A 20,190-nucleotide genomic window follows, 5' to 3' on the forward strand; every position below is an offset into this window, starting at 1 on the left:
AAGTCTCGCATCACCACAGCGTTCACTTCTGCAATTACCTGGTCATTTCGGCATGTTGATGGCCGACCGAAGCGTGGCCATCTCTCCACGGATGTGCGGCCGTCTTTAAACCAGTTGCACCACTGCTTAATCTGTGTGCTGCTCATAGCATCATCACCGAAAGCCGTCTGAACATTTCGAATGGTTTCCACTTGGCTGTCGCCAAGTTTCTGGCAAAATTTGAGGTAGTAGCGCTGCTCCTCTCGCTCCGCCATTTTCCTTGCAACAAAACACCGACGAGAGCACTGCGCACTGCCTCACTCAAACGCTGCTTCCCAGCGACTGATGCTATCGGCAGGCGGGAAAAAATTTGTGCATGTGCACGAGGGTTCAAGGTCGGCTGCTGTAAGCGCGCTTGTTTCATATCCATCAGGTGTTCGCAAAAAAAAATAAAGTAGGATACTTTTCTAACAGACCTCGTACACAGACAGCTGAGGTGCAAAGCAATGCAGGTGCAAAGGTCGTGACAGAGCGGCTTTCTATCTTTTTAGTCATTTCGGGGAGGTTTTCTCCCAATTGTTTAGGGTGAACCTGAGCTTTTTCTGAGAGCTTGCTGTACCTAGCAGTGGTTTCTTTGTTTCTGGCGAATTTAGCATCATTCATATCGCAAATAGGTTAGTTTTGATGTCATATACCAAACGTAGTAAATAACATTTCATAAAGCGGTGAGCTGGGTAGCATGTTGTCAGACCAGGACCACCTCATTGTTGGTGCCCCCTGTCAAAAGGTTTCACCAGATGCGTTCAGAGGCGCATCATTTTGGATAGGACCTGCTGTTCTTCTGCTGTGACATTGAGGCTGAGGTGCAGTGTTGACAGTGGTGGCGGACGCAGCAGTCTTGTGGCTCTGTGCAGTGCCTTTGATAAGTCACGCTTTTTTTGCCTGTTGGAGGTGACCTCTTTCTCTAACACATCCCCTACTGCCCTGCTGCTGAGCATAATGTTCGTTTCGAGCTAATTGTCTTGTCCTTGCAGAATGTGACTTGAGTGAGCACTTGCCACACTGTTAATTCACATCCATGTCGAGCTGCAGTAGCTGTTAAATGTCGCTTTCGTTTGGCACACTTTGCTTTGTGAAACATGCATGGTGATATTGTTTGTTTCCTTGTATAGTATAAAGTGAGCAATGAGGTTGGGGCCCATGCGGGTTCGGCAACCGGTGCCCAGATGGGGGCCCCCTGTCAGCTGCCGGCAAATCACCCCGATGGGTCCCATTTTGTACCTATGGGGGCAGGTTAAATGCAGCTGCCCACTACGCCGCCACGGTGGCTCAGTGGTTACGGCGCTCGGCTGCTGGCCAGAAAGACGCGGGTTCGATCCCGGCCGCGGCGGCTGAATTTCGATGGAGGCGAAATTCTAGAGGCCCGTGTGCTGTGCGATGTCAGTGCGCGTTAAAGAACCCCAGGTGGTCGAAATTTCCGGAGCCCTTCACTACGGCGTCCCTCATAGCCTTAGTCGCTTTGGGACGTTAAACCCCATAAACCAACCAAACCTAAACCAGCAGCTGCCCACTTTCGGCCCGGATTGCCAAGTGCGACCAGTGCTGATCCTGCAGGGGCCAGCCCCACATATTCCCCCCAGGGAGCTTAAAGCTGGTGTTAGAAAAAAAAAATTTTTTAATGAAGTCCCAATAATGGCATCTTCAAAAAAATGTATTTTTGCGTGCTTATTCCAAATATGTAATTTAATTTTATGCATAACAAGTCCTTGTGCACTTATATAATAAGTTATTTAACTTCTTGCCGAGAGCTTTCAATAAATTCTGCTGCAGGAAATTAGCTAGGATGTATGCCATTGGCTTGTCTTGACATTAAACTATGCAATAAGTGCAAAATTATTAACCTCCCTATCATAGAAGTTGAGTTACAGGGTTTTGAATTTGCCACTTCACAAATGGGAAGGAACTGATAATTTAAAAATCCTATAACTCACCTTCTAAGAAAGGCAGGATGATAATTTTACCCTTATTGTGTAGCTTGATGTCAAGAGAAACCAATGGCATGCAATCTAACAAGTTCCCTGCAGTAGAATTTCTTTCAAACTCTCGGCAAAGGTTACCTAACATATTGCATAAGTGCGTAAAGACTTGTTGCACATAATGCGGACGTGAACTTACCGTAAACCACATACTACTTACTCTGGTGCACAAAACTTGAATCACTAAGGAAAAAATATTTTGCTACATTTTACAAAGAACATATTCCATTTCATCCAGCGTTGATTTTAGCTGAACATGCACCTGTTAGTATGCTTGATGTTTTTAGCTTTTTAAGGGAAGCCGGTATTCTTCAAAAACTGTAATGTTCTGACCCTGTGCATCTCTACTTAGAACGATACACCTCAGCCACTTTCTCAGTCCTGAGAAGGAGGCTGAGGTTTCTGTCTGAGTTGTTGGGAGCCTCGAGATCCTTGCCAAGCCAAGGATGTCCACGGAGGTTAACCAACTTTTAAAAGCTTCTGCAAACAGCCATTTCGAAAATGTTTATCTTTTATCAACTAGGTAGTAAAAGTAACTTTTAGGCCCTGTACACCACCGTTTTTAATTGTTTTCAAACTTTGCTAAACCAGTTTTTCTAAACCTTGTTCTTAGCACATGATAGCCTTAGCCGCTTATGCGCCATTAAACCCAACACAACACAACTTGTTGCACATAAAATTAAATTACTTACTTGCAATCAGTATGCAAAAATACATGTTCCCTGCAGATTTCATGCTTGTGACTTCATTAATAACAATTTACTTCTAAGACCCTCCTCCCCCCTTAAGCGTGTATTTTTGGGCCTACCTGCATTGCGGAATGGGACCAATGGGGGTCCTGCAGGGGCAGCCCAAACCTGGCCCACATATTCCGCCATAGAGGGCCGATGTGGGTATTTTCAGGGCTGCCCCAATCCTAATTGCCCCCATTGGAACCCTCAGGCTGCCAAAATTGGGCTTGCCTGTTACTCCTACCTGAGATTTTTTTTTTTGTAGCACTGGGCGAGTATGGGTTGTTTGAGCTGCCACGGTGGCTCAGTGATTACGGCACTTAGCTGTTGACCCGAAAGAAGTGGGTTCGATCCTGGCCGCGGCGGTCGAATTTCGATGCAGGTGAAATTCTAGAGGCGCATGTACTGTGCGATGTCAGTGCACGTTAAAGAACCCCCGGCCGTTGAAATTTCCGAAGCCCTTCTGTACGGCGTCCCTCATAGTCCGAGTTGCTTCAGGATGTTATAGTCGGATACAACTTAAGTCTGCAGTGAAGCTCCGCCCACATTCAGCCTCCGCGCACAGAATTCCTCCACGACAAAAAAAGTAATCCGCTGCTTAAACGTTTCTTGTGACCAAAACAAGAAGCTCATCACAAGAAAAAGATTATAAGCTCTAGGATTTTGACATGGGGATTGTTTGATATAGTCAAGCATTAAAAAGCTGATTTCGTTTACAGTTGCGGTTGGCCAGCGGAGTAATACAGGATGCCGCGAACCGCGGCCCAGTGTTAGCAACTGCTGGTTTTTTTAAGTTGTATCCTACTATAGATCCCCATAAACCAAATATGAGCTGTTTGCACCGAGTCCATGTTGGGTTTAGTCTCCATAATGTTAGTTGGAAAAAGTTGTATTGCAAACAGGCTGTTTGTCTATTTTGACTCATAAAGAAGTGTGGTGAGTCTCATGTAGTCCAGTACATCCTGGTAAGGTGGCATTGGTATTGCTGTGTATTGTCTGGTCATTTTGCACAATTTACGGAATTATGAGTCATAAACATGTAATATTAAATAAATGTACTGAGAATTAATATGTGAATCACCTATTAGAAAAACTTATGGGCACGTATACCGTATTTACTCGCATAATAGTCACACTTCTGAATTTTGTTGTCAAAATTCAATTTTTTTTTATTCCCCGCGTAATGATAGCGCCCTGAACTTTCCGCTGCGATTTGTTGTTTGCCAAGTCTAGCCGACGATAATCGTACTTACCATCTGTCAGCCGCCAGTTCTGTTTTGATGTCCCGCACTGTGACAGCGGCAGCCGCCTGTTGGTTGACCTGCAGTCATCCCGCAGCAAACGCGTTCCGACTCATCACGGGAAGTCTAAATGCGCAGTTACCGAACATACGAATCACAGTGGCTGGTGACGCAAGGCTCGACGCCGGGTTGGGTTGCGGTGCAACGAAGTGACGCGGTGAGCCGGAGCGAAGCGACATTTGCGCATATCTTGCATTGCATTTGGCGCAGTCAGCGCAGTGTCGAGAGTGCCGTCCGACGGCACCGCGCCGCCCGCAAGCCGACCGTGCCAATCTCTACGGCAGATCCCTGGCACCAGCGTCAGAAAACCGCGATTTTCTTGTTCCCGTAAATGATTAGCCCTGGGGTACGGGAATGTCAAAAATGAATCCTCCTCGAGGATCGCTGAGCTTAACTGAGATACAAGTTAGTTTTATGTTCGCAGCCGCGTAGCAGCTGCCGCCGTTGCAGCGCGGCTGACCCGATCTGCTTGCACGCCAGCTCCGCTGCTAAGGCGTCGCTGAAATCGCTCGTATATCTTTCTTTTGATATGAAACAATGAGGTTATGGCAGTGCCATAAGTTGGTAAATTCAAAAGCGCCGTCCGCTGTGGCTTCGATGCGAAGCAAATTAGGCCTAGCGACGACTAGGGAGTAGCGCACCAGAGCGCCGTCGTCTGCAACGCTCGCGGGCGGCACCACTGCGGTAAGCTCGCGGAATCTGGTGCTGCGAGCGTTGCTAATGTGTCACCTACTTCAGCGATGCGGCAGGACCGGATAATTTTCGGCCTAACGGCGGTATAATGCGTAGCTTGAGCGCCGCGGGACGTTGCTGCAGAACGCTGTTGCTGCGTCTTCGGATGGGATCAAAGGCTGAATCACGGCCGCTTGATGCACTTTGCATCAAGCGGCCGTGGCTGTATAAAAGCGCCGTCGCACGGCTTATTTTGATGCATTGCTCATGAAACATGATTTTGTGCGAAGAAAGTACCTACGCTCTTGAAGCGGGCCAGCTCGTGCGTTTTTCGCGCTCGGACGCCTACGGGCACTTTCCGTCCACAGACGCCGCCATCGTCTCGGTTAATGACGCAGAACAAGGCACCGAGGTTGTAGTGGTAGTTATTTCTTGAAAAGGGAAAAATAAAAGAAGTTGAAGTAAAATAATGTTGCCGGCCGCGGCAATTGCTATCTAATATCTTAAGCATCCGAGCTGCAGCCGGCGGAAATAAAGGGAAATGGAAGTTTGTGCACTATTTACAAAATACAAAAGTTATCAAGTTCGCGCCGCTCGCGTGCTAATGTCCCAGCATTGTCGAAAATAAGTGCGCGCGAGCGGCCACTGCGCACCATCACTTACGAAAAAAAATTGGCAGTGGCTTAGCTCTGGTTAAGCCTAGATGTACAAGCGAAAAGCTGCAATTATACTTTGTTTGGCGTCATGGCTGTCGCAGTTCGCGCACAATGCACTGCGAGCACCACGGTAGCAGTGTAGATTTTGAGCCAGCTCCCTCGCTACCACGTCTGGGTCTTCTTCCTTCCATGGCGAATGTCTGCGCCTCTTCTACGGCCGCCGCTCACGCGTGCGTTCTCGCAACGCCTTGCGAAAGAACCGTCCCAAGCGGTTAACCGATGGCGAGGAGGAGAGTAACGACGGAGCGCGCGCCGCAGCGCGCGGCCTCTTTTATGTCCGCCGTCGCCGCTCGGGCGTTATCGCAACGCCTTGCGATAACGCGATAAGAACCGCTAGCAGCGTCGAAGGGTAAACAGGTGGCGAGGAGGAGGGAGGGCGCGCCGCGGCGGCGCCCAGGGGTGGCCAACACGAAGCGCGGTGTTGACGAGCCTAGTGAAGCTTTTCGCTTCAAAAGAAGTAAACTGTATGTGCATAGCCGCGCGCACATAGCGTCCTGTCTCGGACTAATCGCGTTCGGGGCACACTGCATTAGCTGCCGGGGTGGGGCGCCCGGCTACGTATACCGTCCGAGGTAGCACCCATGGAGCGTTCGTGTCACGCGTGCACTACCTGGCGAAGAGCAAGCGGGAAGTCAAGCCCGTCTGCTCGATGAACGCACAGAGGCTCACCATTGCTCTGTCACGTGTGCGCGCACTTCCGCGCGGCCACAGGAGCGCCTCGAGACTGTCCGGTATGATTCCCAGCGCCCTGTAGGCCGCGAGAATCTCGCGACTTGGCACTGCAGAAGCGGCACAGCGAGGGAGCGTGTGCTCCAATGTCTCCACTGCGCCGCAGTCACCGCACGCGTCGCTCGACGAAAGTCCGTGGCGCACCCGTCTTTCCCCGGGCCACGCGAAGCCGACGCGCACTCGGATGATCATAGCGCGCTGGAGGCGCGACAGTGAGCGCGCGCCGGCGAGAGAAATGCGCTCTCCTCGCGCGATGCGAGGGTCCGGGTGTTCGTGACGGAGGTGGTCGTAGATCGCCGCGCGCACGTCTTCCAGGGCGAGCGGTTCGTCGCTGGGAGGAAGCTGGTGTGCGGCGGTGGCGAGCTCGTCGACTTGCTCGTTGCCGCGGATGCCGCAGTGACCGGGTACCCACTGAACGCGAATGCTGCATCTGCGCTTCGCGAAACGCTCAATGCGCTCGCGTAACGCGCTCAGCAATGGGGTGCCACGGCCGGGGGCACCGAGGTCGCCAAGCGCGGTTCGCGATAAACCGCGGTTAGCGGCGCGACTCTGGACCAAGTCCGCTGTGTGGACATCAGTAACCACAGTTGGCGAAAACCGCGGTTATTACCGAAACCGCGGTTGATTGCGCCCGTGTGACAAGGCTGTTGTGAGAAGTCCGACCTGCAACTTGTGTTTTCGGTGCTCAAAAATTTTTTGTAGAAAATTTACCCCGCGTAATGATCGCACCCCTTAATTCGCGTCAGTTTAAAAAAAAAAAAAACGCGCGATCATTTTGCGAGTAAATACGGTATTAAAAATCATATAATTAAAAGTAACACGATACATGATGGAAGCATACTGGTGTGTTCATCTCCGCTGTGGTTCATTCAGTGCCCACTGCGGCATGCATCAGAAGCCTCACTTGGTCTGTCCACGATTTTTTTCACACAGAACCCACATTTATATTGCACATGCTCCTCAAGTACCCAAAAAACGACTGATGTGAATAATGCGGGCATTTCAGTGTTGCCGCGGCCTATGTTGGACCTACAATAGTTTTGAGTGGGCAGCCCCATCTGGGCAAGCCCATGTTCTTCCCGCATAAAGCCCTTGGCTAGAATCCCACAAGGGACCCATGTGGGCTGGGTGTAGAATTTTAGTCTCAATCAGCCCTTGGAAAGTCGATATGAGACACGTGGTACCAACAAGGGTAAGCCCAATTTGGACTTGCCCATGTTTAGTGCACACGGGCTTGACATCATGTGCTACTTGGGATAGGACAGAGGGTGTGACCTGGTGTGTTCCGACGGTTGCTTTTTGAGTTTCCCGACACCCTTTTTCGTTTTCCTTTCTGCTTAGCATGGATGTTGCTGTTGGCTTACAGGAGTCGGTCAGAAAAAGTTAGACAAGTGGTTTTCAAAACTGAGATGTCTAGTAAAGCAGTAAAACATGACTGAGGCTGGTTTTAGTGTGGAAATTCGTTGAGGCACTTTCAAGAGGAAGACAGCGAAAGAAGTCTAGTGGGGGCTATCGGGCAGACAGCTCGCTAGGAACTGTCTTGGCACAGTGCAGGGTCACTGAGATGGCAATCGGATCGTCTGTGCAGAGTGCCTGACCATCGCCATCTCGTCTGACGAGGAGGCGGACGGTGAGGGAAGTCTTGAGGAGTGCCCTCCTCAGCGCTCGGCGCCTTGCGAGGCGCCCACCAAGGAGAACCACGGTGCCTTGCGGCCGGCAGCGGCTGAGGTGCAGTGCCTAACGGTGAGTACCGCAATGGGCGTTAGCTGCAAAAGAGGACGGGAGAAGGACTGCTTCAGTGCAGTAGAGTGGAAGGATGGGCTGTCAGTACTAAAACAGAAGTGAAAGAAGTTTGATTGCATTTTCATTTATGTAACACGTATGGGCAACTGCAGATTTCGGGGTGCAGTGCAGATTCCGCAGATGCGGAAAGAATAAGGTAAAGTAAGTTTTATCTGCAGGGTTCTTAGAGATGCTTTCGTCAGATACTAAATGCTGATGTCAGAACACCTGCTCTTCGAGCTGTTGCAAACAAGTGCAGAGACCTTGCACTGCAGCTTCCACTGTGCTTGACCCAGGTGCACTCAGCAGTCCAGTGAGCAAACCTAGGGAGCACACTATAGTTTAACCCCTTAATAACGAAACCCCTCGGAACGATATTCTCGTGGCAGTGAAAAAATCCGGCGAACTTCGATGGAGTTCAATGCATTTGCCCCCTCTCAACAGCGAAGAGTTTTGAAAAGCAGTCCCACATTGACGAAAGTTTGAGGTAGTGATCTGCAACATTTTTTTGGCACATCAGCCAGTTGGGAACAGAGAAGTGCCAAAGCTACGGCAGGACACTGATCCGACAAATCGGGCAGGTACAGTCAGGGACGAAAGTCTCCGGACCACGTGTTCCTCAAACGAAGCTTATAGCTGTACTATCAGACAGCGGCTGGAGACTGCACTTGTGGAGATGAAAGAACAAAAATTTAACTTTTACCTCCACAGGTGTGGTCTCCAGCCTCCGACCAATAGCAGAGCTATCGGCTTTGTTAGAGGAACACGTGGTCCGGAGACTTTTGTCCCCGACTGTACATTTCTGCCAGCATGCATTGGCGCGGCTATTGCTGGTTACATTCTGTTGGTCGAATAATGATGATGATAGCAATGAGATTTTTGTTTGTTTGCTGAAAGTGGCTTTTTGCTAGCTCATCTGGCCACAATGACGCAGGCACATGACGTTTCGCATGATGGCACTGCTGGACATCCGGCATTTTTTTTTTCCTTCTTGCTGGCCACCGACACTGGCCGCTACCACGCTATCTCGCCGTCCGCTGCGTGCACGCTGAAATGGTGAAATCGCCTGTGCTTTGCTTACGTCCAGTGTTTTGTTTGGTGTCATGACTCAGCTTGCGACCCGCGTTTGACCAGACAACGACACCAAAGGAGGATGCCGCACTGAGAAAGTGCCTGCGGTATTTTCTCACGCTTCGCTGGTTAAAGACGAGCATTCCCGGCGAAGGACACCCGGGGCAGCGACCGACGACGGACAGAACCAAGGGCGGCGTTCGTGAAAATAAAGGGACGGAGCCGAAGGGTTACCCGTTTCCGTCAAGAGCCAACCACACTGTAGACAGCTCATCGCCGCAGTTGAGACCGTGACGCAGTTGAGGCCCGTGGCGTTGTAAGGATCACATGTGTTTTCGGCGACACGGAACCGCTTGCATCCCTGTTGCTGCTCTGCAGGAATTCGCAGCGGGCTTGCAATTTCTTCTCTCCTGTGCCCACGGGTTGACTCTGCAACGAGTGACTCCGCGTGCCACAGTGCTGTGCAAATGTGATTGGTGCCCATCTTGGGGAAATGTGCCTCATACTGGATTGGCCTCCGCCTGATGGAGTGGCGGAACCTTAGGGGATTTAAGGACAGTGCTGAGTGCGGAAGGACGCTCTGGGCCTTGTCGAAAAGGCTCATCCAGTCGCTCGACGTCATGAACTTCAGGAGGGGGTTTAAGGACAGTGCTGAGTGCGGACGGACGCTCTGGGCCCTGTCGAAAAGGCTCATCCAGTCGCTCGACGTCATGAACTCTTGAATTTTGATTCTTTGCTCTTCTAATCTTCAGTATGTAAGTAAGTTTCTTAAAAGTGCCATTAAATCCGCTTGTTTTTCGTTTCCCCAAACTTTGAAGCTTCAGTCTTTCCTCAGCCCGAAGACTCAGCATGCTACCAAACGGAGCCCGGGCTCGAGTTAGCCTGTGCGCCGCGACAACTGGTGGCAGCGGTGGGATGCTGCTACCTTGCCTATAACATTGGCCTGTTGGAAAGGTGCTGCCTCCTGTTAAAAAGCGCAAGTTTTTGACGCTACAGGAAAAGTCTGCGATCATCACCGAAGCTGCAAAAGGCGGAAAGAAGTCGGACGTTACGAAGGAATTCAGTATATCGTGCAGCTGACTTTCTACAGTTCTGAAATCCAAAAACTGCATCATGGCAGCACTTCAAAATGGCGCGCGCGCGCAGCGCAACATGGTGGCTACACCGGTTTACGAAGATGTCGGCAAAGCTGTATTCCAGTGGTTCCTCGACAAGAGAGCTAACAAGCCGCCTTTGTGTGGAAACCTTCTGCAGCAGAAGGCTATTGACTTCGCATGCATTCTGGGTCACAACAGCTTCAGGGCGAGCGCCTGAGCCGATTCAAAGCACGGCACTGCATCGTCTCCAAGGTGTTGTTGGGAGAGAGTGCGAGCGCCGACGCTGAAGAAGCATCATCCTGGATGCGGGAAAGTTACAAAAGCACAATAGACGAATACGAGCCCCCTGAAATTTACAATGTGGATGAAACTGGCTTCTACAAAATGTTGCCATTGATAATGCTCGTCCTGAGGGCACAACAATGTCATGATGGCAAGCTGAGCGAAAAGTGGGTGACCATTCTTTCGTGTTCAAACATGGACGGATCCGACAAGCGTCCCCTCCTCATGATCGGCTGCAGCAAGACACCACGGTGCTTTAAAGGGAAGGCTTCCAGTTGAGTACACTGCTAATTAGAAAGCTTGGATGATGCGTGCACTATTGTCCAGCTGTCTGGAAGCCTTTGCTGCGGATATGCAGAAGTAGGGCAGATCCGGTGCCTTTTTTTGGATAACTGCAGTGCCCACCACATCGAAGACATTGTCCTGACGAGCGCCCACCTGATTTTTTCTTCCCTCTCAACTGCGCAACCGTTATCCAGCCTCTTAATCAAGGGGTTATTAAGGGTGTCAAGTCTGCGTACCGGGGGAGACTCACCCGGCGGATGTTGTTAAACATCGAAATGAGGTGACCCACTGAAATTGGATCTTTTCATGATGCTGGAGGTGCTTGCCGGGGCGTGGACTGTTACGTCGGCTGCCCTTATCGAGAACTGCTTCAGGCACGCCGATTTCACCGCTGGTCACCACGCCTTGGCAGGGCCGGAAGGGAGTGTTCTGCAAGCAAGTGACGTTTTGCTCCACTAACCGAAGCATGGGACACACTTCGCAGTGTGGGCCCAACGGTGCCAGATGCTGTTGAACTGTGTTTTTTTTTTGTGTGTGTGGACGCCGACTTGATTGTGCATGACGAGTTCAACGACAGTGCTGTTGTCGACATTGTGTAGAGGAAACGAGGAGAGTGATGACGAGGATGGTGAAAACCAAGCACAAGAAAGGCAAGCAAGCTCGCTTGATATGCTTGGTGCTTTCGATGTTATGCGGACTTTCCTTAGCGACCATGACGACGACGAAGCTAGATAGCTTATCAAGCTGCGAAGCCCGAGTCGTGAAGCTCCTGGACAGCAACAGGAAGCAGAGCAATATAAGTGACTTTTTGTCATTAAAGGTGCACTGAAGAGGATTCTGAACTTGTCTTTTTGCCGCGGGAACTCGATCTACACGTTCCTAGCATTCTTCGAAACTGCGACTTATTGCCCTGTATCGCCGATTTCCCTAATTAAATCGAATTAACGTCCGGCTCCCGCCCTTTTTTTTTAATTCTGCCTCGTACGATGGGCGGAGTCGACCAACGCGTGAAGTTCCTTTCAGCCAGCTCCGTGGAGGCTTTGCTTTCGCTTTATTTTGTTTTTTAGGTTTCTGTGAATAAATAGTTTCATTCGCAGATAATATAGCCACAAAATAAGCCCGCAGAAATAAAAATACGCGCGGACTATTTGCTACTACGGACTACTACGTATTACTCCGCCGATGGCAGAGCGGCAAGCCGCCACGGGAGTGGGTGAAAGGCACTCCACGCGTTGGTCGACTCCGCCCACCGTACGAGGCAGAATTAAAAAAAAAGGGCGGGAGCCGGCCATTAATTCGATTTAATTTGGGAAATCGGCCATACAGGGCAATAAGTCGCAGTTTCTAAGAATGCTAGGAACGTGTAGATCGAGTTCCCGCGGCAAAAAGACAAGTTCAGATTCCTCTTCAGTGCACCTTTAAGGGGGGAAGAGGGTCTTAAAACTAACTTTTTTATTTATGGCTAGAATCTCATGAAATTTTGCACACACATGTATTTTTCTCTTCTGATTCCGAATATGTAATCATAATTGAGCTGGTAGTCGTAGATCTTACAAAGTCAAGAATGTAGTTAGGTAATTTCTTACGGAGCTTTAATGAACTTTCTCATTGCATTTTGTTGCTTTTATTTACATGAATCGATAGCCAGAGAGTTCCCATACCTGATGACATTCTTCGTTTCTCTCTAAAGGCATGTCATCATGATATACTACGTTGAGAGTAAAAGATCACAGTATTTTACACTGCAACTCGTTAAGCTAATTGTAAATGGCTATTTATATGTGGCCTAAACAAAGAAAGAAAGAATGTCATCGGGTATGGGAATTTGCTGGCTATCAATTCATGTAATTAAAAGCAACAAAATGCAATGAGAAAGTTCATTAAAGCTGCGTAAGAAATTACCTAATTACTCTAGAATTTTATGACTTTTGATCTAAGACCACCAGCTGAATTATGACTACATTTTTGAAATTAGAAGAGAAAAACACATCTTTGTGTGAAATTTCATCAGATTCTATCCACAAATAAAAAGGTCAGTTTTAAGACCCTTGTCCCCCCTTAAATTTTGGTTCTGGAAAGTAATGGGTGTGCTTGTTTGTTCATTTTCATGACAGCGAAATTCTCGCGGGAACGACAAAGTTTTCCTTGCCCGGTGGTTTCGTTATTGAGGGTTTCGACTGTATGCCATCCTGTGAGTGTTTTTTTTTTTCCTTGGTTCCTGCCCTGACCTGTTTGTTGGCGTGTGTGCGTGTGCCAGCAGGTGCAGGAAACCCCACCTCAGAGTCCCCGCTCTGGCCGCGGAGGAGTGATGGTGCTCTCGTCGCCCACGTCGTCCGATTCCTCGCGGGGCTCTGGCACTGGGGCCAGCAGCTGCAACAACCCTGGGGTGCCGCTGGCCAGCACCACAATGCGCTTCAGCTGCCGCAGCATCCGCATGGGCTCCTACAAGGTGGCGTCCGGCGAGCACTGGGTCACAGTCTCGAGCCGGGGCTTTGAGTTCTCCATCCCTCCACCTCGAGGTGGGTGCACCAGATTTGGTCATTGCTCTTGATTGTGGCCCACTCGCAAGCAGGGAGCCACCGCCATTGATGAGCCATTGCTGTAACTGTCACACAGCAGCGGTGGCAGCCATAATCTCAGTGATGTTCACAGCTTGCAGCTTATGCCACAGATGGGGAAGATGAAGGAGCCTATCCAGTGAACGCTATGTACAAATGGTTTGGTTGGTTTCTGGGGTTTTAACGTCCCAATGTGACTAAGGCTATGAGGGACGCCGTAGTGGAGGGCTCCGGAAAACTCGACCACCTGAGTTTCGTTAACATGCACTGACATCGCACAGCACACGGGCCTCTAGAATTTCGCCTCCAAAGAAGTTAAACCTCCGCGGGCGGAATTGAACCTGCATCTTTCGGGTCAGCTGCCGAGCACCATAACCACTGAGCCACCTCAGTGGCGCTATGGTGGGGAGGGTAACACCAACTAAGGTTAGCTGGGGGGGGGGGGGGGGGGGGGGTCAAGTGGCGCACTCGGGGCACCGAGCAACCAGCTATGCATTGTGGCAGCACTGAGGAAGTTAAGGGGGGAAGGGGAGACATGCCACAGGTGTAACGGCACGAAGTAGATTGAGCACCACCTGAGCAAACGCAACAGCTATCGCTGAGCCTAGCACATTACTCAGCAAAGCTGGACGCTGTCAATTATTTTTTACCTCCTGTCTTGTTTATTCTTTGATTGCGTTGTACAGTAGAACCCCTTTAAGTAGGTCGTACCAGCAGACTGTACAGTCCAACCTCGTTATAACGAAGTCGCAATTTGCGCGGAAATTTGTTCGTTATATCCGATGTTCGTTATAAAAGCATGCACTCAAATTCCGGCAGAAAAGGTCTATTAATAAACCCAAGTAAAGGCACTTTAGGATGGACAGCACAGGGTTGAAAAAATGCACTATTTTTTAATTTAACGCGTGGTATAAGCCTGTCAAACCTCGCCTTGCATCTCGTACTGGAAAAGCAAGAGCGAACTCACAAGTCGGGATGCTGGCCAGGTGCAAAAACTAATTTATTTAAAAAACGACGTAATCTTCGTTTGGCGGCACTTCACACTATTTGACAGGTTAAATTTTTCGACGAAATCAACACAGAGCAGTGCTTTCCCGATGTCAGCTGATTTGGCCACAGGTAGGTTCCCGAGGTACCCCCTCAACTTCGCGATCTTCACATGCATTGCTGTTTGTAGCATCATCTGTAGAAACCACCTGATCAACAATTTCTTGGTCGGTCAGTTTGGGCGCCACAGCCACCAGACAAGACGTGGCAAACAATCCGACGGCGGTCATTAAATCGCTGCAGCCAGCCACTGCTTGCATAAAAGTCATTGTGGCCTCAGACGCAAGTCAGACTTCTCGCCTCCCTTTGAAGGACGGCACCAGACACAGGCAGGTTAAGCGCTATAACGTCCTTGAACCATGCAAACAAAGCATCTTCAACATCCTGGTGGTGACAAAGCCTTGCACTCTTGCTGTCATTCTTCACAACGCCTGCAGAGAGGACGTTTGCAACCTTCTGCCTTGCGCTCAAGATGGTTGATAGAGTGCTAGGCGCGACACCGAAGTCCGCGGCAATGACTTTTCCTTACGCCCGCTGTCAACCGCCCTGAAGATCTTTATCTTCGTTTCAAGCGAAACTGCTGTAAGTTACGACGCGTTCCGCGACGGTGTCTACAGAATGGACTGCAGAGATCATAGAGATAGCGCGGAGATAGCGCGCGAGTCGGCAATCGTGCCGGCGGGGTGGCCGGGGAGCACGGGCGTTGGTTCGATCACGTGTCAGTCACATGCTACGCAGCCGTTGATGCTAGATTCATTCGCTCTCCCTAGATGGCGTGGCGTGCGGAAGCGCGGGTGATTCAAACACATCTTAGGTGCGGGCGATTCAAAAGATCAAAATTTAGCGTGTTTTGAAATTTTTTCCTCCTTGTTCGCGCATTTTGAGCGCTGTTAATACAGAACTGCTTCGTTATAACCGATATAGTGTCGAATTTTGAATTTTTCGTTTCGTTATACAGATAGAACTCCCATAGAAATAAAGCATGTCAAACCAAACTTTTCTTTCACTTCGTTATATCCGATAATTCGCTGTATCCGTGTTCGTTATAACGAGGTTCGACTGTATCAGTGTCTGCACTCTTATCAGTTGTTGGTGATGGCATGGCTCTGAGTATGCTCTCTGCCTGCTTACTAAGCGCGAAGTGTTGGTTTATGAAAGAAATACTCAAATACCTTGCATCCTGCTGTCGTCCCTTTACGTGATAATTATTTATTTTCAGTTATTGCAAGTTGTCACGTTTTCAACTTCGTTTACATCGTGTGGAAGTACCGCATTTACACGAATACAACATGGCTGCAAAAATATAGTTTGAACCGCATTTACACGAATACAACATGGCTGCAAAAATATAGTTTGATTTCATGTGCAAACCAATGCTTTGCATTATCATGGCGTCGTCTTTCGTGGCTTCAGTGTCACCTAAGAGGTAGTAGTTCAGAAACGCGCGCGACACAGGACACAGCAGCCAGCTTTACTTTTTCTGTGCACGCCGCGCAGATTCCTTCGCAGCCTCAAGGTTTTCGAAAAGTTGACTTCTCCTCGTGGCACTGAGCTTGGTGGTGAAGCCATCCCCCCAAAAAAGCACCAATTTATCTTATTTTGTGTCTATCTCCTCCTGATCCTAGACTTCACGCATGCCATGATGTCGTCATCCCGCAGGAAGTACATCGCCATGGCCATACGCTCCTTACTATAGCTTTTTCTTTCAAAAAAGAATCTTCACTATAACAGAAAAAATATATGCAGCCGTCTATGGAAGGGCACATGGTACTACTGCATCTTTACTTTACTCTATCTGAGTTTTTACTGTAACTGAGTTTACTATAGCAGGGTTCTACTGTATTACATTGCACTCGCTGCTTCATCGCATCGGAGTGGTAAGTAGTGTGGGGCATTGACAAACAGTGCAGCAGTGCATGAAACAGTGCATGAAGTCAGACGTGTGGAGCGCTCAGTGTTGCGAGCAGGTGTCTTAATCTGACACTGCAGAGTCTTCCTTTGTGTTTTGGCTTTGTCGAAAGGTGGCTACCCTGGCTGGTATTTGATGCTGCCCCTACTTTGCAGAGGGTCCAGACGTGCTCGTGCACTTGTCCAACACGGACGTCGTGCAAGTCTTGGGCCACCTGTCGCGCTTCATGGCCGTGCTCTTCGTGTCCACCAGTCGGGAGTGCTCGGCGGAGGTGCGCGCCAAGCTCGGCATGAACCGCAAGCAGCCGGGATACTTCGACCCCACAGGGCCTGGTAAGAACAGCGTTTGCATGGGTCTATCGCGTGTTGCGTAAATCAGAGAAAAACGAAAAAAAATTCTCTCAGTCTAACTACACGTTTCTTCGGGCTCAAATTTCGCACAGAGGTTGCATGTAGTGGTCAGTTTTGTTTTATACTACATTTAGGTGGGGTACTTGACTGATTCGGTCCGAATTATTTGGAAATCCCCATCGTCTGCGGCGACAGCGAACCAATACCGAAAGACTTCGCAGCAGTGGTACCAGTAGCAGTACCCATCGGAGAAACCCAGCTCCCTGGTAGAGGGCTCGTTTCTCCGTTGGGTGCGAGATGGCGCCACGAGTACCACTGCTGCGAAGTCTTTCTGTTTTGGTTCGCCGCCGCCGCAGACGATGGGGATTTCCGAATAATTCTGAACGAATCAGGCAAGTATCCCACCTAAATGTAGTATAACACAAAACTGACCACCAAATGCAACCTCTGTGCGAAATTTGAGCCCGAAGAAACGTGTAGTTAGGCCGAGAGAATTTTTTTTCGATTTTCTCTGATTTACGCAACAGTCGGTAGTCCCTTGAGGCTGCGTTTTCTGGCTGGCACTGTGTGAATTACAGTCCAGCCCGGTTATAATGAACCCGGGTGGAGCGAATTATGCCTCATATCAAACACTCGAAGCTGACTTGGCATTATTCGTGTGCAATGTGTATTTACATGATTGTAAATCCACCTTTTTTTTTTTGGAAATGACCTGGACCAAATTTACAGGTCGCCATCATGTCGGGCATGGTCAATTACAGCTGGGCAGGAATTTTAGTTCAGATCGGCCAAGGTCCAAATTTTCGTGGGTTGCCCGGGCCAAATTTTTGCTGCTTGGCGTCCAGTTGCTATGGAAACAAGCGATGCACAAGCGAAACTTTTGCTCAACAATGGCATAGGTATAACGTTAAGAGACCGGAAGTGGGCATAGTGGGTGAGGGAAGAAACGCGGATTAATGACATCCTAGTCCAAATCAAGAGGAAGAAATGGGCTTGGGCAGGGCAATGTAATGTGAAGGCAGGATAACTGCTGGTCCTTAAGGGGGGGACGAGGGTCTTAAAATTGACCTTTTTATTTGTGGCTAGAATGTAATAAAATTTTGCACATAGATGTGTTTTTCTCTTCTGATTTAAAAAATGTAGTGATAATTGAGCTGGTGGTCTTAGATCAAAAGTTATCTTAAATTCTAGAGTGTAATTGGGTTATTTCTTATGCAGCTTTAATGAACTTTCTCATTGCATTTTGTTGCTTTTAATTACATGAATTGGTAGCCACAGATTTCCCATACCCGATGACATTCTTACTTTTTTTGTTTAGGCCGTGTATAAATAGCAATTTACAATTAGCTTAACGTGTTGCAGTGTCAAATACTGCAACCTTTTACTCATGACATAGTATATCAGGATGACATGCCTTTAGAGAAAAACGAAGAATGTCATCGGGTATGGGCACTCTGGCTACCAATTCATGTAAATATAAGCAACAAAATGCAATGAGAAAGTTCATTAAAGCTGCGTAAGAAATAACGAATTACATTCTAGACTTTGTAAGATCTAAGACCACCAGCTCACTTATGATTACATTTTTGGAATCAGAAGAGAAAAACACATCTGTGTGCAAAATTTCATGAGATTCTAGCCATAAATAAAAAAGTTAGTTTTAAGACCCTCGTCCCCCCTTAACGGAGTGCCTTAAGAGAAGGCAAGCGTAGCAGGGGGTGGCAGAAAGTTAGGTGGGCGGTAAGAAGTTTGCGGGGACACGGTGGCCGCAACTGGCGAAGGACAGGGTTAATTGGAGAGACATGGGAGAGGCCTTCGCCCTGCAGTGGGCGCAGTCAGACTGATGATGATGGTGATGATGACGTAACACCACTAAGCTGCGATTGAAGTTCACTGCTGTGGGCTGGATTTTGGTTGAAGCTGTCTGTGGGGGCAACAGTGTGAAGAAGGGAGTAATTACTCATTAGCATCTAGCCAAATGGACACTTACTTCCTTACTGCAATTGTGCACCACCTTGGAGGGTTTCGCTAATCACATTACGCTTACAACTAGGGGTGTGCTAATATCAAATCGAATATCGAATAATCAAGGACAGACGCATTTAACCACTACAAAACATTTATTTGAGCACCCAAGAACATCACAGTTCAACTATCAGTGGTGAAATGAGCACAAAAGGTGTGTGTGGCTGCACAAAAAGTATCAAAGTCTCGAACATTGTTTTTAGAACAGTGGAAATATCAGAGAAGACGGCTTGTACACAGCACTGATGAAGGCTAGCTTGCCATCAGCACAAAAGCGCGTTGCTGGGATGAACATAAAAGGTTATCGTGAAGGAAAACCGGCTGCTCCACATGGTCAGGCAGAAGTAGTTCCCTTCTAGCTGAAACGACTTCTCCTGCCACAGAAAATGCCTTCTCAATAGGCACTGAACTGGCTCGTACTGCAAGGTATTTCGTGCACAGCTCTGACTATACCAGCTTCGCAGGTACAGCCACAAAGAAGCTCACCAGCATTGTCAGCTACTGCATGGCCCAACGTTACGCATTGCTCTGGGCACCGCCATGTTGTTATGTCTCTGTCGATAGGACTTGCGGACCGAAATGAACGCCGGTGCTCGCAATAGAATATTCGGCTAGATACAAATATTCGCGTCGTGCCGAATATTCGGCACAACACGAATACTTGGACTTCGAATCGAATACGAATACTAAAAATATTATATTCGAATTATATTCGAAAATTTCTAATATTCGCACACCTTTACTTACAACTTCATGAGTATAGCCCATACAGGTCACCAGGATTCCCCGTGTCGCTCTACTGTGCATGGCATTGCAGTATGGGGGCATTTCTGTGCGGTAAGAGAGGGCTGTAGAGTGAGTGCTGCGTTGAGAGCGGCTTAGTTTTTATTTATTTATTTTTTTTCCATGCACACGCAGAGGAGAACCAGAAGCGGATTACCTTCCTGCCTGAGCCACCGTTCACGGAGGATCAGAAGTCTTTCCTGCGGCAGGTGTTCCCTGGCCCTCTGCTGCAGGAGATCAAGCAAACACAGGCAAACGAGATCCTCATCAAGTGTTCCCCGTCACCCTCGGTGGGCACCACCTTTGTGCCCTACTTGCGTGCTGTGCAATACTTGCTGGGTTGTGCCAGTTGCAGGGTCGTATTAATCACAGGGATCACGTCACTGGCAAGGTGACGTCAATTACAGGCCAGGGTTGTGTCACTTGCAAGGTTGCATCGCTTGCAGGTTCGAATCACTTGCAGATTCAGTTAGCATTACACGCAAGGTCATACTGTCAAACCTCAATATAACAAACACTGATATTACGAATTATTGGCTATATCGAACTCTTCGTAAATATATTTGACAAATTCATGCAATTTCTACTTTATATATCGAACGCGGTTTGCCATGAAACGGGTATATCGAACTCCCCAGCGCCAAACTGTGCCCGTTCGGATGGCAGGCGGCAGGCTTCGCTGCACTGCACAAGTGACTGGTGGTGATGCGGCACGTGTTCACGCTAAGGTTTGCACTTTCATCTCGCACTTGCCAACAGCGGCGTGTAGGACTGTAGTCCGGCAGTCGGCACGCGTTCACGCCTCTGGCATTCGTCAACACCGCCATTGAAGCAGCA

The 20,190-nt window shown here is 48.9% G+C and overlaps 1 protein-coding gene across 5 annotated transcripts in view; it reads left to right on the plus strand.

Annotated features, from left to right (window-relative positions):
• LOC149360118 (uncharacterized) overlaps window positions 1-20,190 on the plus strand; it is a 79,342-nt gene that overhangs the window by 32,365 nt on the left and 26,787 nt on the right. For 3 of the 5 annotated variants that reach the window (XM_089572185.1, XM_089572189.1, XM_089572186.1), the window contains exons 7-10: window positions 7,753-7,907; window positions 12,939-13,200; window positions 16,351-16,527; window positions 19,489-19,643. In XM_089572185.1, coding sequence (XP_089428311.1) covers window positions 7,753-7,907; window positions 12,939-13,200; window positions 16,351-16,527; window positions 19,489-19,643 — 749 coding nt within the window. The remainder of the gene's footprint in view (window positions 1-7,752; window positions 7,908-12,938; window positions 13,201-16,350; window positions 16,528-19,488; window positions 19,644-20,190) is intronic. The other 2 variants (XM_089572188.1, XM_089572187.1) reach the window with 2 other exon arrangements.

The sequence above is a fragment of the Amblyomma mixtum genome, chromosome 2 (assembly GCF_055824585.1).
Source record: "Amblyomma mixtum isolate Tamu chromosome 2, ASM5582458v1, whole genome shotgun sequence".
NCBI classification, from domain to species: Eukaryota; Metazoa; Arthropoda; class Arachnida; order Ixodida; family Ixodidae; genus Amblyomma; species Amblyomma mixtum.